The 15,705-nt window shown below is 50.5% G+C and overlaps 2 protein-coding genes across 3 annotated transcripts in view; one reads left to right on the forward strand and one right to left on the reverse strand.

Moving 5' to 3' along the window:
• ACER1 (alkaline ceramidase 1) overlaps window positions 1-8,438 on the reverse strand; it is a 46,341-nt gene extending 37,903 nt beyond the window's left edge. For both annotated transcript variants that reach the window (XM_047849051.1, XM_047849049.1), the window contains exon 1: window positions 8,033-8,438. The gene's annotated coding sequence lies outside the window, so the exon portion shown is untranslated. The remainder of the gene's footprint in view (window positions 1-8,032) is intronic.
• Window positions 8,439-8,541: 103 nt separating this feature from the next.
• Window positions 8,542-13,937, forward strand: CLPP (caseinolytic mitochondrial matrix peptidase proteolytic subunit). The gene is made up of 6 exons (XM_047849045.1): window positions 8,542-8,768; window positions 8,845-8,916; window positions 9,458-9,554; window positions 10,535-10,722; window positions 11,491-11,596; window positions 13,562-13,937. The coding sequence occupies exons 1-6, from the start codon at window positions 8,583-8,585 to the stop codon at window positions 13,732-13,734; spliced, it is 822 nt and encodes a 273-aa protein (XP_047705001.1). The 5' UTR covers window positions 8,542-8,582; the 3' UTR covers window positions 13,735-13,937.
• Window positions 13,938-15,705: the final 1,768 nt, after the last annotated feature.

Genomic DNA, 15,705 nt, shown 5'->3' on the forward strand with positions numbered 1-15,705 from the left:
CCATGTGTAGCTACACATCCAGTTTGTCCAGCATCCAACTTGTGAATGAATCATGTGAGTGAGGAATCTTAGAAGGGGATCCTTCAACTCTGGTTAAGCCTTTGGATAGGACTACAGCTCTGGTTGACATTTTGAGGCCACCATTATGAAAGACCCCGAGTGACAACACTTAGCCAAGTTGCCCCTAGATTCCTGACCCACAGAAATTATGTGAGATAATGTTTATTGTTACTGATAATGTTTTTTAAAGATCTTATTTTAAGTAATCTCTACACCCAATATGGGGCTCGAACTCACAACCCCAAGATCAAGAGTCTCATGCTCTACTGACAGAACCAACCAGACGCCCCAAGTTATGGATAATATTTAAAGCTATTGTTATTGTTTTCAGCTACTAAATTCTGGGTTAATTTGTTATGCAGCAATAGATAACTGTTACAAAGGAGAAGCATGACTTTTAGAAGACAATTTAGTCTGCAATCTGCAAGCTCTGTCTGTTCTACCTCCTCCTACAAACACTTCATAAGTCCGTCTCCTCGTCTAGATTCTACTCACACAAGCTGCCACATTTCTCTTCTGAATGGCTACACCTATCCCCTCACAGGTCTCCCTTTGTAGGAGATGTTCATCATGTCTTTTCATCTTATTGGCTTGTTTGTTTGTTTTGCTTTCCAACATCCAAGCATTTCTTTTGGGAGTGGGAACTTCGTGCTCATCCAGAGGTGGCTGTGACCTCCTCGGCCAATTGTCCCTAACGCTCAATCTCTGGATCCTTCTGTCTATTTTTTCCAAGTGGATATTCCAGACTCTCACCCATGCTGGAAAACCTCCAGTAATCTACAAGATTCTCTTTGTGCTTAAGACAATTTCTGTTGCTTTCAACCAGCAATGCTGACTGGCACATCCGTCTGGACCATTGCCTCATACAATCCATTCTCCAGCCATTAGCCATTCCTTCATTGATTCAATAAATGTGTGCTGAGTATCTACCATGTGCCAAATACTGTTCTGGGTGATGAAAGTATAGCAGTGAAAAAAAAAAAATAGAGAAAACCCCTTGCTCCAGAGGGCTTACATTGTACCAGGGGAGACAGTAAACAAAATAAGCAGTAAATGTATCACATGGGAGCATTTTCAAGCTTCTGTGTGCATATGGATCACCTGGGGATCTTGTGAAAATGCAAGTTCCTGTTCAGTAGGTTTGGGATGGACCCTAAGAGTCTGCATTTTATTTAAGGTTTGGTTTTTAAGTAATCCCTACACTTAACATGAGTCTCAAACTCGCAACCCCAAGACCAAGAATTGCATACTCTACCGACTGAGCCAGCCAGGCGCCCCTAGGAGTCTGCATTTTGAACAAGATTCCAGATGATGCTGACACTGTTGGTCCATAAAGCATACTCTGAGTAGGGAGGTGCTATGCTCATAAGTTACGCATCAAGGAAAAAAAAAAAAAAAAGCCGGGGATGGGGGTGTCCGGGGTGGCTCAGTTGGTTAAGCCTCTGACTCTTGATTTTCGCTCAGGTCGTGGTCTCACTGTCGGGAGATTGATCCCTGCGTTGGGCTCCTGTGCTGATGACACGGAGCCTGCTTGGGATTCTCTCTCTCTCTGCCCCTCCCCTGCTCATGCTCTCTCTCCCTCTCAAAATAAATAAATACACATTAAAAAAGAAAACCAAAATAAAAAATAAAACGATTCCTCCAGCCACTGAAGGGAACAGAATTTACAAGGGCGCAGTAGTGGGGGCTGGGATACATAGGAGGAGGTAATGTCTACAACTGTCTGGGTAAGAGGTGATGGCGGTTCCAACCAGGGGGGAGGTGCTGAGCTCTGGGCAGATGTGCAGGGTTGAGCCCGCTGGATTAGCCAACAGCTTCTGGGCCGTGAAGCAACAGAAATGAAGAACAGCTCCAAGCAGGGGCAGGTGGAAGGGGCAGTGCTTTGGGTGGGGGATAAGATCAGTAGTTCTTCTCAGACGTGTCATTTCAGTGCCTAATCAGACATCCAAGGGGAGATGAGAGGGAGGGAGGTCTGGAGCTTGGGAGAGATATCTGGGTGGGAGAGACGAACCTAGGAAGCATCAGATACGCGGGTATTTAAGGCCAAGAGCCCCAAGGGGCTTCCTGAGGGAGTGTGGATAAAGAAGGCGTCTCCAAGGCTGGAGTCTCTTTAAAAGATAAATCTGAGGGGCGCCCCGGTGGCTCAGTCCGGTTGAACGTCCGACTTCAGCTCAGGTCACGATCTCACGGTTTGTGAGTCTGAGCTCCACGTCAGGCTCTGTGCCCACAGCTCGGAGCCTGGAGCCTGCTTCGGATTCTGTGTCTCCCCCTCTCTCTGCCCCTCCCCTGCTCACACTCTGTCTCTCTTTCAAGAACAAATAAGTAAACATTAAAAAAACATAAAAGACAAATCTGATAAGAGAAAAATGTATTTCATCGCAGTGAAGATATCCATCAGCAAGGAACAGGTTAAATATATATATAATGACTATATTAAATATTATATATAATACATGCTAATTGTATAATCATTAATATATTAATTATAGTTGTATCATATATAATTTCACATTTCTATTGTATAATATATGCTTATAAAATAATTAATCTAATAATTAAAATTAAATATAATTGATTTATTAATTATATATGAATAATATATAGTAAATATATATACTCATATATATATATTTAAATTTTTTTATGCTTACTTTAAGAGAGAGAAAGAGAGAGCATACAAGCAGAGGAGGGCCAGAGAGAAGGAGAGACAGAATCCCAAGCAGGCGCCACACCATCAGCCTGATGCGGGGCTCAGAGTCACCAACTGTGAAATCATGCCCTGGGCTGAGATCAAGAGCTGGATGCTTAACCGACTAAGCCACCCTCATAGGAGCCAAGTGCCCCTATGCTGATATATTTACATGTGTGCATATATATACATATACACATATTTATATATATTATATATACATACGTATATGTGTATATATATACGTATATATACATACATAATGGAATCCATGGAATGCTATGTAGCCAAAAAAAGTGGAGGGGGGGGTGGCGGCCCTCCTTCAAGACTGATTGACATGCGCAACGTGGATGGAACTGGAGGGTATTATGCTGAATGAGATAAATCGGTCAGAAAAAGACAGATATGATATGTTTTCACTCCTATGTGGATCTTGAGAAACTTAACAGGAGACCATGGGGGAGGGGAGGGGGAAAAATAGGTACAAACAGAGAGGGAGGGAGGCAAACCGTAAGAGACTCTTAAATACAGAGAACCGAGGAATGATGGGGGGCTGGGGGGAGGGGAAAGTGGGTGATGGGCACGGAGGAGGGCATTGTTGGATGAGCACTGGGTGTTGTAGGGAAGCGATGAACCACGGGAATCTACCCCCAAGAACCAAGAGCACACTTTACACACGGTATGTTAGCCAATTTGACAATAAATTATATGAAAAAAAAAAAAAAAAGACTGACATGCGTCTTTTGCCTGTTTTTTTCCTCTCAACCTCCATCCAGCTTCTTGGAATGGAAATGTGCCAGCTGAAGCCCCAATTTCGATTTCGAAACAGGGAAAGCCCCGCCCTAGAAATGGCTGAGGAGAAGGCTTCTGGAGACGCCATGGTACAGAGCCACCCTGCCCACCCCGAGTGCCAACCTCCAGACTATCACTTGGATGGAAAGACATTTCTATCTTGTCTAAGTCACTGGCGCTCACAGTCATGCCTAACTAATAAACCCTGGATCAGAGGAGGCACTGTTGATAATTGTTGTAACTTAAAATTTTATATGATTAAAAAAAAATTTTTATATGATTTAATCAGCCCCTCTTTCTGGACACTCATTTCCAATTCTTTGCTAATGTAAGCGTGCTAGACTTGTCTCCGAAGACGGCCACCATCAATTCTTTCCATCCCGTGCGTCCCTGCCACGTCCCACACCAAGAGTCATTTCCCCTTTCCTTCTCCTTGCATCTTGGTTTGGCCATGTGACTTCCTCCGACTGACAGACGGTGGCAAAGGAGCTGCCATGTGACGTGTGGGCCAAGCTTTTAAGAAGACAGGTAGCTTCAGGGGCGCCTGGGAGGCTCAGGTGGTTAAGCATCTGACTCTGGATCTCAGCTCAGGTCATGATCTCCGGTTAGTGAAACTGAGCCGCGCGTCGGGCTCTGTGCTGACAATGTGGAGCCTGCTTGAGATTCTCTGTCTCCCTCTCCCTCTCCCTGCCCTTCCCCCAAAACTCTCAAAAATAAATAAATAAATAAACTTTTTTTTTTTTTTTTTTTTTTTTTTTTTAAAGAAGAAGACAGGTAAATTCTGCTTCCTCTCTTGGGAGCCAGTTGTCAGGTGAGACCTAAAGACCACCATACTGTGAGGAAGCCCAAGCAGCCACATGGAGAGAAAGAGATGCCTCCCTGGCAGGGGTGAGGCTCCAGATGTGTGTCTGCAGGATGTTCACGGTGGATATTCCAGCCCCAGCAAACCCTGGGGCTCTGATTGTACCGGACAATCAGAGGAGCCCAATCCAGATTCCCAAATTGTGAGAATAAGCCTCGGCTGTTTGAAAGCCCTAGGTGTATGGGATGATTTGTCACGCAGCACTAGCTAACTGAAACAACAGTCAGAACAGTTATAAACAGTTCGGCCATAAACAACCCTGGGCCAAATCTTGGTGCTCACCTTTGGTCATTTCCTACAAATGAGTAACTGGAAGTGGACTATGGGAGTCGGAAATGGGGTATCAACTTGCTTTCCAGAGAAGTGTAGCAATGTCTGTGTGTGAGCTGTTTATGGGGGTATCCATCTACCCACGGCTTCTTCAGCCCTGGGTTTTCCATTTCTTTTCTTAATTTTCAATTTCTATCCATTTCAATAGGCCTGTTTTGCATACATCAAAGAACAGGTAACAGTATTTAGAGCTTCTCTTTGACCACAGAGTAATAACCTAAAACCAGTGGGACGGACTGATTTTATAGCCAAGCATCAAAACATTCCTCCCTCCCTCCATCCCTCACTCCCTTACCACCTACTTATATGGACTCATTCACTGAGAACATATTTCACAAGTCAGGAGGAATAAGTCACACAGTAACTGAGTGCCTACAATGTGCCAGAAACTGTTCAAAAGTTTTTTTTTTTTTTTTTTCATTTCAGCATTTCGGGTCACTCTCCACTTTAATTTAAATCAGTGATTTTCAGGTGGCTCAGTCGGTTAAGCGTCCAACTCTTGGTTTCTGCTCAGGTCATGATCTCATGATTCGTGAGTTAGAGCCCCACATCGGCTCCGCGATCAGAGTGTGAACCCTGCTTGGGATTCTCTCTCTCCCTCTCTCTGCTCCTCCCCATCTCTCAAAAGAAATAAAATTTAAAAAAAATTATATCAGTGATTTTCAATGGCAAGCAATTCTTCCTTCCAAGAGGACACTTGGGCATGTCTCAGACATTTCGATTGTTATGATGGGGGAGCGCCACAGGCGTCTAGTGGGTCAATGCCACTGATGGGGCTCAACATCCCACAATACACAGGATGGCCTTCCCCGAACAAAGAATTATCCGACCTAGAATGTCACTAGTCCCAAGGCTGAGAAACTCCAATGTAAATGAAACAGACTAGAACAGGAAAAATTAGAAAATACCAGAAGGTGATTGCTCAAAATAAGGATAAATATCATTTCGTGAAACTTTTGTATTTTTGTGGGCTCAGACACTATATAAGATGCATCTCTCCTTGTGAGTCCTGATAAAAAGGTGTCATAGGGGCGCCTGGGTGGCTTGGTCGGTTAAGCGTCCGACTTCAGCTCAGGTCATGATATCACGGTCCGTGAGTTTGAGCCCCATGTCGGGCTCTGTGCTGACGGCTCAGAGCCTGGAGCCTGTTTCAGATTCTGTGTCTCCCTCTGTCTCTGCCCCTCCCTGTTCATGCTCTGTCTCTCTCTGTCTCAAAAATAAATAAACGTTAAAAAAAAATTTTTTTTTAAATAAAAAAAAAAAAAGGTGTCATAAATACTGTCCCAAGGACCATACAGCTGAAAAAGACCTTTGGCTTCAAAGGAGCTCACCTCCCACAGATGATAAACAGGAAAACAAAAGAACTGATGTAATTGTTTTTGGATAGCCATTTAAAGAAGCAAAGGTCGCAGAGTGTCTCTGGGATTAGCAAGGGGAATCAGGGAAGGCTTCCCCAAGGAGGTGACATCTGGGGGGAGATCTGTGGGTTGGAAAGGAGCTGGATTCAGGAAGAGGATGCCAGCAAAGCCCAGGTGCCTGGATGGGGCTTGGTGTGTTTGAGGAACAGAAAGCTGGCCAGTGTCACTGCTAGAGCGAAGTGGGTCAGGAGGCTGGAGGCAAGTGAGGGAAGAGGTCAGCGAGGGTGACGGGGAGCCAAGGGAGGAATATGGTTCGGTGAGCTTTCTCAGGGTGCTGAATGAAGAAATAACCGCAGGACACAGGTTAAGCTGGAACACACATTACAGAGGGTGGAAACAAGGACAGAGGAGGTGAAAAGTAGTTGATCTGTGGACAGGTAGAGCCGGTGAAGCAAAGGGAGGCAGTGGCGGGGGCGGGGGGGGGGGGGGGAGTTTGGGGGGAGGGACTGCGGGGGCGGCAGCACCTGATGGCTCACCCTTCTCCCCAGGGTAGGGCAGGCGCTTGGGCCCTAGGGGAACTGGCTGGGCAGAGCCACCCACCTGACTCATAGCAGAAACTGGGACATTCCATGCTGCCCACTACCTCCACAGTCCCCACTGGGGAATGTCACTCCCAGTGCCTGGACACTGACCCCCGACCCCCAAGCCCTGTCAGTGAGGCCTAGATCTAAGCCTTCTTCCAGGGGTGCCTCCAAGGCCTCCTCTAAGCTTTTCCACTTTCCCATGTCCTGTTCTCTGTCCCCATGAGACCAGGATTTGTGTGAACACAGAGTGTACCCTTGTCTATGGCACCCAGCATCAATTTGAGGGTCCAGCATTTAGGCACTATCTGCCTGGTGAACTCCTATCTATCTGTCAAAACCCACCTCAAAAGGCCCCTCCTAAGGGAGGACTTCTTGCACCCCTGTGGTTCCTGGCTAACACATCAATAATTAATACCCATCAATAGTGAATACAGGGGCGCCTGGGTGGCTCAGTCGGTTAAGAGTCCGACTTTGGTACAGGTCATGATCATGTGGTTCATGAGTTCAAGCCCCGCATCGGGCTCTGTGCTGACAGCTCAGAGCCTGGAGCCTGCTTCGGATTCTGTGTCTCCCTCTCTCCCCTGCTCACGCTCTGTCTCTCAAAAATGAATAAATGTTAAAAAATATTTTTAAAAGATAGTGAATGCCCATTCTGAGGACCTTACAACAGCCTTAGGATGTTCGTTATTATCATTATCCCTATTTACAGATGGAAAACTGAGGCTCAGGGACACAGCTAGTAAGTAATGGAGCCAAGATCTGAAGTCAGGTGCCTTCAATATGCTGCATCAGCAGAAGGTATCCCTTTTTTTAATGTTTATTTATTTTTGATACAGAGGGGCAGAGACAGGGAGACAGAGGATCCAAAGCAGGCTCCGCACCAGCAGCAGAGAGCCCGACTGCAGCAGGTATCTTTAAATCCTTCCCTGAGATTGGTTCGATCACTGCCATTTTCCAGATGAGAAACTTCAGGCTCAAAGGTGTTAAAGCAATGACCTAAGATCACACAGCACGTCAGGGGTTGAGCCAGTTTTGCGGGTGGGGCAGCTGCCTCTACAGCCCTCAGCTCTTAACCTGCCTCCCTTGTCACCTCTTGCTACAAAGTGTAGTTAATAAGCACCTACTGTGTACCAGGCACAGTTCTAGACTCTGGGGACAATTCTAAGAAGGTGGCATTTGAGCCGAAAGATGAAAAAGAATTCGCCTTGAGACGACTGGCAGGTAAAGAGAGGTCCCAAACGTTACCGGGAACCTTCCTACTTCCATCTCTCTGCCCGTTCTCCTCCCTCTACCAGAAATATCTTTTCCCACCTAACAAACTCCTATCCACCCTTCAAAACCCAGCTCCAATACTCACTTCTCCTAGGAAACCTTTCCACAGGCATCTCCCAGGCAGAGTCTGCAACACCCTTCCTTGGGCTCCCAACAGCCTGAGTCCATAGATGAAAGAAAAGGTCTCAGTAAGGAGTCAGCCCCACCGAACTGGAAACTCGGCTAGGCCAGGGCTCAGTGGGCACAATGGCGCTGATTTTTATTTATAATTTTTTTTTTTTTTTTTTAAGTAAGCTTTACGCCCGATGTGGGGCCTTAACTCACGACCCCGATATCAAGTGGGACGCTCCACCGATTGAGCAGCCAGGCACCCCAGGAGCTGATTTTTAAATTAAAAGAACGACAGGAAAAAGCATAACTTGAATATGGAAAAAAAAAATTAAATAAGGAACGACAAATTCATCACGTAAGGTGACTAGAACTGCACGCTTCAAACGTTCTCCGGCTCCGCCCCCTTCGTGCTCCGCCCCACCTCCCAGGATGTGGGCGACCTGGTGAGCATGCGCTCTGGGCGCAAAGCACGCCGGGAGTTGTAGTTCCGCCATCGGACGGAAGCCGAGAGGGACTGCAGCGGGATGTGGCCGGGAATACTGGTTGGGGGGGCCCGGGTGGCGGCAGGTGGTTGCCCCGCGCTGGGGCCTCGCCTCGCCGCCCGCTTCCCCCCGCATCGGACGCCCAAGACCGGCCTGGCCCTGCAGCGGAGCCTGCACGCGACGGCGGCCCGGGCTCTCCCGCTCATTCCCATCGTGGTGGAGCAGACGGTACAGCAGCCGCGGTGGCCTGGGGAGGGCGTCGGGGGTCACGGGGCTGGATGTTCTTTCTGTCTCTCTCCCTCAGGGTCGCGGCGAGCGCGCCTATGACATCTACTCGCGTCTGCTGCGGGAGCGTATCGTGTGTGTCATGGGTCCGGTGAGTTCCCCGCCGGGACCCTCCTCTGCGCTTGCCCAGACCCCACGCTCCCCTCCTTCTAGAACCCCCTTGACCTCCTGACCCCTCCTTTTACTTTCCTACCTGGGTTCTGCACTGGTACCAGTCTGACGCCCCACTTCCTGGGCCCATGGGCCTCCAGCCCCTTGTTCTGGCCCCTAATCCCCCATCTCACCCCTTCCTCAAACCCTCTGCTTTGCCCTTCTTGAACTCTGACTCCCTCCCTCACTAGTGATCCTCCTCCCTCATTCCTGGCTCTAATCCTTCTCCCCAACCCATGTGACCCCTTCCCTTCCTTGCCCTAAGCCCATGACTCCCGGCTTCCTGGGCCCCAACCCCCGTGGGTCCCTACCACCCTTCACCACCTCCCCTCCTTGGTCCTGAATTCTCCCCCACCGTCTCTCTTGGGCTCTGACATCCATCCCGGTTCCCCTGATTCGTCCCCAGCCACCCCATAATTGCTTCCATTAGCCCTCTCCTTACCCCCGATGTGGGCCACCCCACCCTGCCTGCTTACTTGCAGATCGACGACAGCGTGGCCAGCCTGGTTATCGCGCAGCTGCTGTTCCTGCAGTCCGAGAGCAACAAGAAGCCCATCCACATGTACATCAACAGCCCTGGTGAGCAGAGCCTTCCCTGGGTGGCAGGGGCGCTTCTGGGGACACTTGAGGTGACTCAGGGGATAGAGACCCCCCTGATCAGGAACGCTGTCCCTGCGGAGGAAGAAAGGGTGCTGAGCCTCCTTCAGAATCCCAACACTGTCTCCAAACCTCCAAAAGTTGCCTGTTCCTTGCTTTTATGTCTGGGTTCACAAGCCGGCAGCTGAACCTGCCTCTTTGATCCCACACCTAACACTTTCCTAACCTGACCCGGTGGTCAGCGTTTTCAAATCGGTAGCTGCCGCCACCAGCACCACTCCCTCCCCAAAGACAATAGCGCATCTTGATTGGACGCTTCCTGGGCCCCACACCCAAGTACTTTATAGGCATTTAGTTCATCTTGTCCTCGTGGCGGCCTCACGAGGTAGGGACTGTTTAGTTATTCCCAATCTGCCAGGAGACCCTGTGGCTCTGAGAGGCTGGGTAACTCGCCAAGGTCACACAGATGAAACTGTGAGGGCAGGCCGGCTCCAGAGCTTCCCTCTCGGCCACTGCACGCTCCCCGATTTCCAGCTTCTCGTGAAAGCTTGACAGGTCTGGTCCCCCTGGGCCCATGTGCACGGGTGGTAACTGGACCAGTCGCTTAATTCGCGTCACCTGTTTCCTCACCTCTCTACCCTTGGAAGTATTTGCGTTTGCCACGCCTGCTTTAAATTTTTTTTTTCAACGTTTATTTATTTTTGGGACAGAGAGAGACAGAGCATGAACGGGGGAGGGGCAGAGAGAGAGGGAGACACAGAATCGGAAACAGGTTCCAGGCTCCGAGCCATCAGCCCAGAGCCTGACGCGGGGCTCGAACTCCCGGACCGCAAGATCGTGCCACGCCTGCTTTAAAGGGCTGCCTCTGCACAAGCTCTCCCCAAGACCAGGGGCGCAGCCGAGAAAGCATGCGGGCCAGGAGCCGGCACAGCCCCTCATTACCACACCCCCCCCCCCACCAGGTGGCATGGTGACCTCAGGCCTGGCCATCTACGACACGATGCAGTACATCCTGAACCCCATCTGCACATGGTGCGTGGGCCAGGCCGCCAGCATGGGCTCCCTGCTTCTGGCCGCTGGCACCCCGGGCATGCGCCACTCACTTCCCAACTCCCGCATCATGATCCACCAGCCGTCTGGGGGCGCCCGGGTGAGTGCCAGGCCCTGCAGGCTGCTGCGGGATGGGGGGTGGTGTCTGGACAGAAGGAGCTACTGGGTGGACGCCGTGTGGGAGTGTCAGTGTTTTGAACCGTAGGTTTTATTTTGATTCACGTTTGGCGAGGCCAGCAGATCAGGAGAGGACCACCATTGGAAAGACAGTTTGCAATGCACAGTTCCCAGGGGGCAGGAGGGGGTGGGGGCATGCCAGGCCATGCAGGGCCACACGGGAAGCACCGGGGTCTGTCAGGAGGCCGGGCAGGAGTGGGGAGGGGCAGCGGACAAGGACTTTACTGTGGTTTCTGCAGGAAGGAACTGTGAGGCAGGGCAAGCAGGCTCAGGACTGGCTAGTTTGAATAATGTCAGGGGACTCTGGGGTGTGGGGGCTGGCCTAGTTCTCTGGCACTGGGCCCCGGGGTGATGGGGCACGGGATAGTGGCCCCGAACGTGAGAGCCCCACGGAGGAGGTGGTGAGGGTGTGCCCTCTGGATCAGCCGGTTTGCACGTGAAACTCGTGGGCCAGCTGGCCGCTGTCTCCAGGAATCCCCTTGCCCTGGGAAGGGCGAGGCTCCGCGCGCAGAATGGAAGACAGTGTAATTCACACCGGAAGCCTTCCCGATGGTGGTTGAAGACGCAGCAGGATGTGGAAGGACTCGAGAAGCCCTGTCCCACCTGTCTGAACACCCTCTCCAGCCTCCCTGTGCGCGGCTGACGCTCATTCTAACCTTCTCCCTCTTAACCCCCTTGGGACGCCCCCCAGGGCCAAGCCACAGACATCGCCATCCAGGCGGAGGAGATCATGAAACTCAAGAAGCAGCTCTACAGTATCTATGCCAAGCACACCAAACAGAGCCTGCAGGTGATTGGTGAGTGTCCCCGCCCCAGGCAGACTGCCAGCGGCTCCTTATTTCAGCCAACACGAACATGTGCGGCAGGCCTTGTGCTAAGCCAGGGCCTCTCGACCCTGGCCCTGCTGACACTCAGGGCTGGGTCATCTTCTGTTGTGGGGGCCGTCCTGGCCATTGAGGACATAGAGCAGCGTCCCTGGCCACTGCCCACTGGATGCCAGTAGCACCTTCCATGGGTGACCACCAAAACTGCCTCCACACATCACCCGGTGTCCCCCATGGGTCAAAGTCACCGTCACCTGAGAACCCCTGTTCGAAGCACTTTAAAAAGACCTCCTTGCAGAACCCTTGCAAAAACTTCAATGAAGTGTGTCAAAGGTTTGAACAGGGTCCTCAGTAAAGAATATTCCAAATGGCCAAGAAATACAAGAAAAGATGCCCGTCATCTTTAGCGATGATATTTAAAAAGAACATCATTGGGGTGCCTGCGTGGCCCAGTCGGTAGAGCATGCCACTCTTGATCTCAGGGTTGGGAGTTCAAGCCCCACGTTGGGCATGGAGCCTCCTTCAAAAATAAATAAATAAGATAAATAAATTAGCCAGTGTGTGTATATGTGTATATATACGTATATATTTTTACACGTTATATATATATATTATCTTATGTGTGTGTGTGTATATATATATACTTTTTAATGTTTATTTATTTTTGAGAGAGAGAGCAACCATAAGCAAGGGAGAGGCAGAGAGAGGGGGACAGGGAATCCAAAGCAGGCTCCGACACAAAGCCCAATGCAGGGCTCGAACTCACGAACCGTGAGATCACGACCTGAGCTGAAGTCGGACGCTCAACCGACTGAGCCCCCCAGGCGCCCCAGCCCATATATATATATTTTTTTAATTTTTTTTTAATGTTTATTTATTTTTGAGAGAGACAGAGACAGAATGCGAGTGGGTTGGGGCAGAGAGAGAGGGAGACACAGAACCCGAAGCAGGCTCCAGGCTCCGAGCGGTCAGCACAGAGCCCGACGCGGGGCCCGAACTCACAGACTCTGAGCCGAAGTCGGACGCTCAACCGACTGAGCCCCCCAGGCGCCCCAATATATTTTTTTAAAAAAACTGACATGACCAGCTTTTAGGGAAAGGCAAATTAAGGCCACAGCGAGACAGCATTTCAATCCACTAGAACCGCTAAAATACAAAACACAGCACCAGATGCCCGTGGAGCAACCAGAACGCTTACCCGCTGCGGGTGGCAGTGAAAACGACACAGATGCGGTAGAAAGCCATCTGGCACTACCAGCTCGGGCTAAAAATGCCCAAAATGCCATGGTTCCCCCCTGCTCAGCATGTAACCAAGAGAAGGGAGTGCTTCGGCGGTCCTGTGTATGCGAGCCCGCCCTGGAAAACACCCACGTGGCCAGCGGGACGAGGGCGCCAGGGCTTTGCTTACGCTGTGGAATCGCCATATGGCAACGAGAGAGACCCGTCCACGGCGACACACGGCAGCCTGGCTGAACCTCGAAATCCTGTTGCTGAGTGGCGAAAGGGAGTAGATACTCTCTGATTCCACGCATTTACAAACAAAAAAGAAGCAGACTTATCTATGCTGTGAGCCCAGCGTGAGGCTAGTGGTTCCTCTTGGGCCAGAGGAGTCAGTGGCTCCAGCAGGGCTGCGGTGGTCAGGGGGGGTCTGGTGACATCCCATTTCTCGATCGGTGTGCTGGCCTTGTGGGCGAGTTCAGGTTGAAATTCACACTGTCCACTTACCATCTGTGCCCTTTGCTGGGTGTACATTATACATCAGTAACAAGTGAAAAAAAAAGGCAAAATGGAAACGGGTATTTTACCGATGGGGAAACCGAGGCACCGAGAGGGGGAGGCCAAGGCCACGCAGCAAAGCAGCCGCAGGACGGGGACCCAAACCTGTCCCCAGGTGTCTGCCCTTAACCGCACACGTCCTGCTTCTTGCTTCCCCTGCAGAGTCGGCCATGGAGCGGGACCGTTACATGAGCCCCATGGAGGCCCAGGAGTTTGGAATCTTAGACAAGGTTCTGGTCCACCCTCCCCAGGACGGTGAGGATGAGCCTGAGCTGGTGCAAAAGGAGCCTGTGGCGGCCGCGGCCACAGCAGAACCTGCCCCAGCAAGCGTCTGAGACCTGGCCCTCACCCTCCAGAGGAAAGCTGGGGGTGGGGGGCCAGGCACCGGTCAGACCCTGCAGCTGAAGCCCTGCCCACCCCTCGCTGCTGAGCTGGAAGGGCCCCAGGAGGAACTCGGATTTGGGGGTGCCGCTAAGGGCAGATATCTTGAATGAGACACTGTGATTTTCAATTAAATCTTTGTAGTCTTTGATCCCCATCTGTGTCGCCTTCCCTCCCCGCTCCACCGTGTGCCCTTCACGAGGCCTCTTCTGCTTTCGCCCTGACCCTGAGACTCTGACCTTCAGTTCCCTAACTTCAGCAAACTCTACTGAGCAAATACGACATTTCAGGCACCGTTCTAGAGACCACGGCGTATTGTGAAGAAAACAACAATCCCTGTCCTCAAAGAACTTATTCTTGTGGGAGTAGACAGTTTTTTTAAAAAGCAGGGAAAGAGACATGCAGTGTGAGTGCGTGACAGTTTTAGATGGGGTGGCCAGTGAAGGCCTTGCTGAGGTGAGGCTTGGACAAAGACATCTGAGGTGAGGGAGGAACACAGCAGTCTAGGCAGCGGGCATAGCAAGTGCAAAGGCCCTGTGGCAGGACTGTGGCTACCATTGTGGGAGGGGCCAGAAGGAGGCTCAGGTGGCTGAAGTGGAGTGGCAGGGGGACAGTGGAGATTTGAGAGCAGAAAGGAAGGAGGACAGATCTTCATGCCTGGTAGATGTGAGCAAGGAGGGAGATGAGCCCGGGAGGGTTCTGAGAAGAACAAAAAGCAGGACTACTAGGACTCCCATGGAGTGGTGGGCAAAGTGCAGCCAGCATGGAAGCCTGGAGACCCATTAGGAGAAGTGGACTAATCAGAATAATCAGAAGAAGGCTGGCAGCCCCAGCTAGGTGGTCAGAGGGGGTCAGATTCCAGCCACGGTTTTGGGTTTTTTTGGGCCACTCAGGCGCCCCTAGTGTGTGTTTATTTTTGAGAGAGAGGCAGAGCGTGAACAGGGGAGGAGCGAGGGAGGGGCAGAGAGACAGTGAGACACAGAATCTGAAGCAGGTTCTGGGCTCCAAGCTCCGAGCTGTCAGTGCAGAGTCAGACGCCTGGCTTGAACCCATGAACTGGTCGGGGGACCGGGAATCAGAAGTTGAGTTTGGCCGTTACTGGTGTTGATGTGCCTTAGACATCCCAGGAGATGATGAATCTGCGGTCAGAGCTGGGGATAAAAATGTAAAATGAAATAAGAACGTATCTCTATAAATAAGCAGTCAGGCTAAGAACTGGCTGCTGGATTGGGCACAGTGGAAGTCACTGTGCCTCAAGTAGGAGCATTTCCCGTGCTGTGGGGGCCAAAGCCAGACTGGAGTGCATCCAGACAGCAGGGGCAGGAAGACAGGGGAGCTGGACAAGCTCTTCAAGGAACTTTGTTGTATTAGGGAGAGCAGAGAACATGGGGCTGTCACTGGAGGGGTCAGGGAGTCAATATCTCCACAGGTATTTCTAAAAGGATAAATCTTTTAAAAGACAACCACAATGCCATTTGAAACCTAAAAAAATAACAGTACTTACTACGGTCAAATAGTCAACCAGTGTCCAAATTTCCCCAGTTGTCTCTATTTTTATTAATTTGTTCAAATCAACTTCCGAATAAGGCGCATACCTTGCAACTGGTGGAGATATCTCAAAGTCTCTTTAACTGTGGGTTTTGCCCTTAATCTCTGTCTCAATCTCTCCCTCTTTTTCTTGTCTTCCTTTGAAATTCCCTTGTCGGAGAAACAAGGTCCTTTGTCCTGTGGACTTTCCTCTGAATTTTGATGATTGGATTAGGACGGGTTGTGACATCTGTCCTTGATATTTCCGGTGACTTGAGGTATAAAGAGACACCATCCCACCACTCTAGGATCATGACCTGAGCTGACATCGAGAGTCAGATGATCAACAAATAGGGAGACACCCAGGCGGGTGGGAGCCAGTCTGTTTGTACAGGGGT

This window comes from Prionailurus viverrinus, chromosome A2 (assembly GCF_022837055.1).
Source record: "Prionailurus viverrinus isolate Anna chromosome A2, UM_Priviv_1.0, whole genome shotgun sequence".
Lineage (NCBI taxonomy): Eukaryota > Metazoa > Chordata > Mammalia > Carnivora > Felidae > Prionailurus > Prionailurus viverrinus.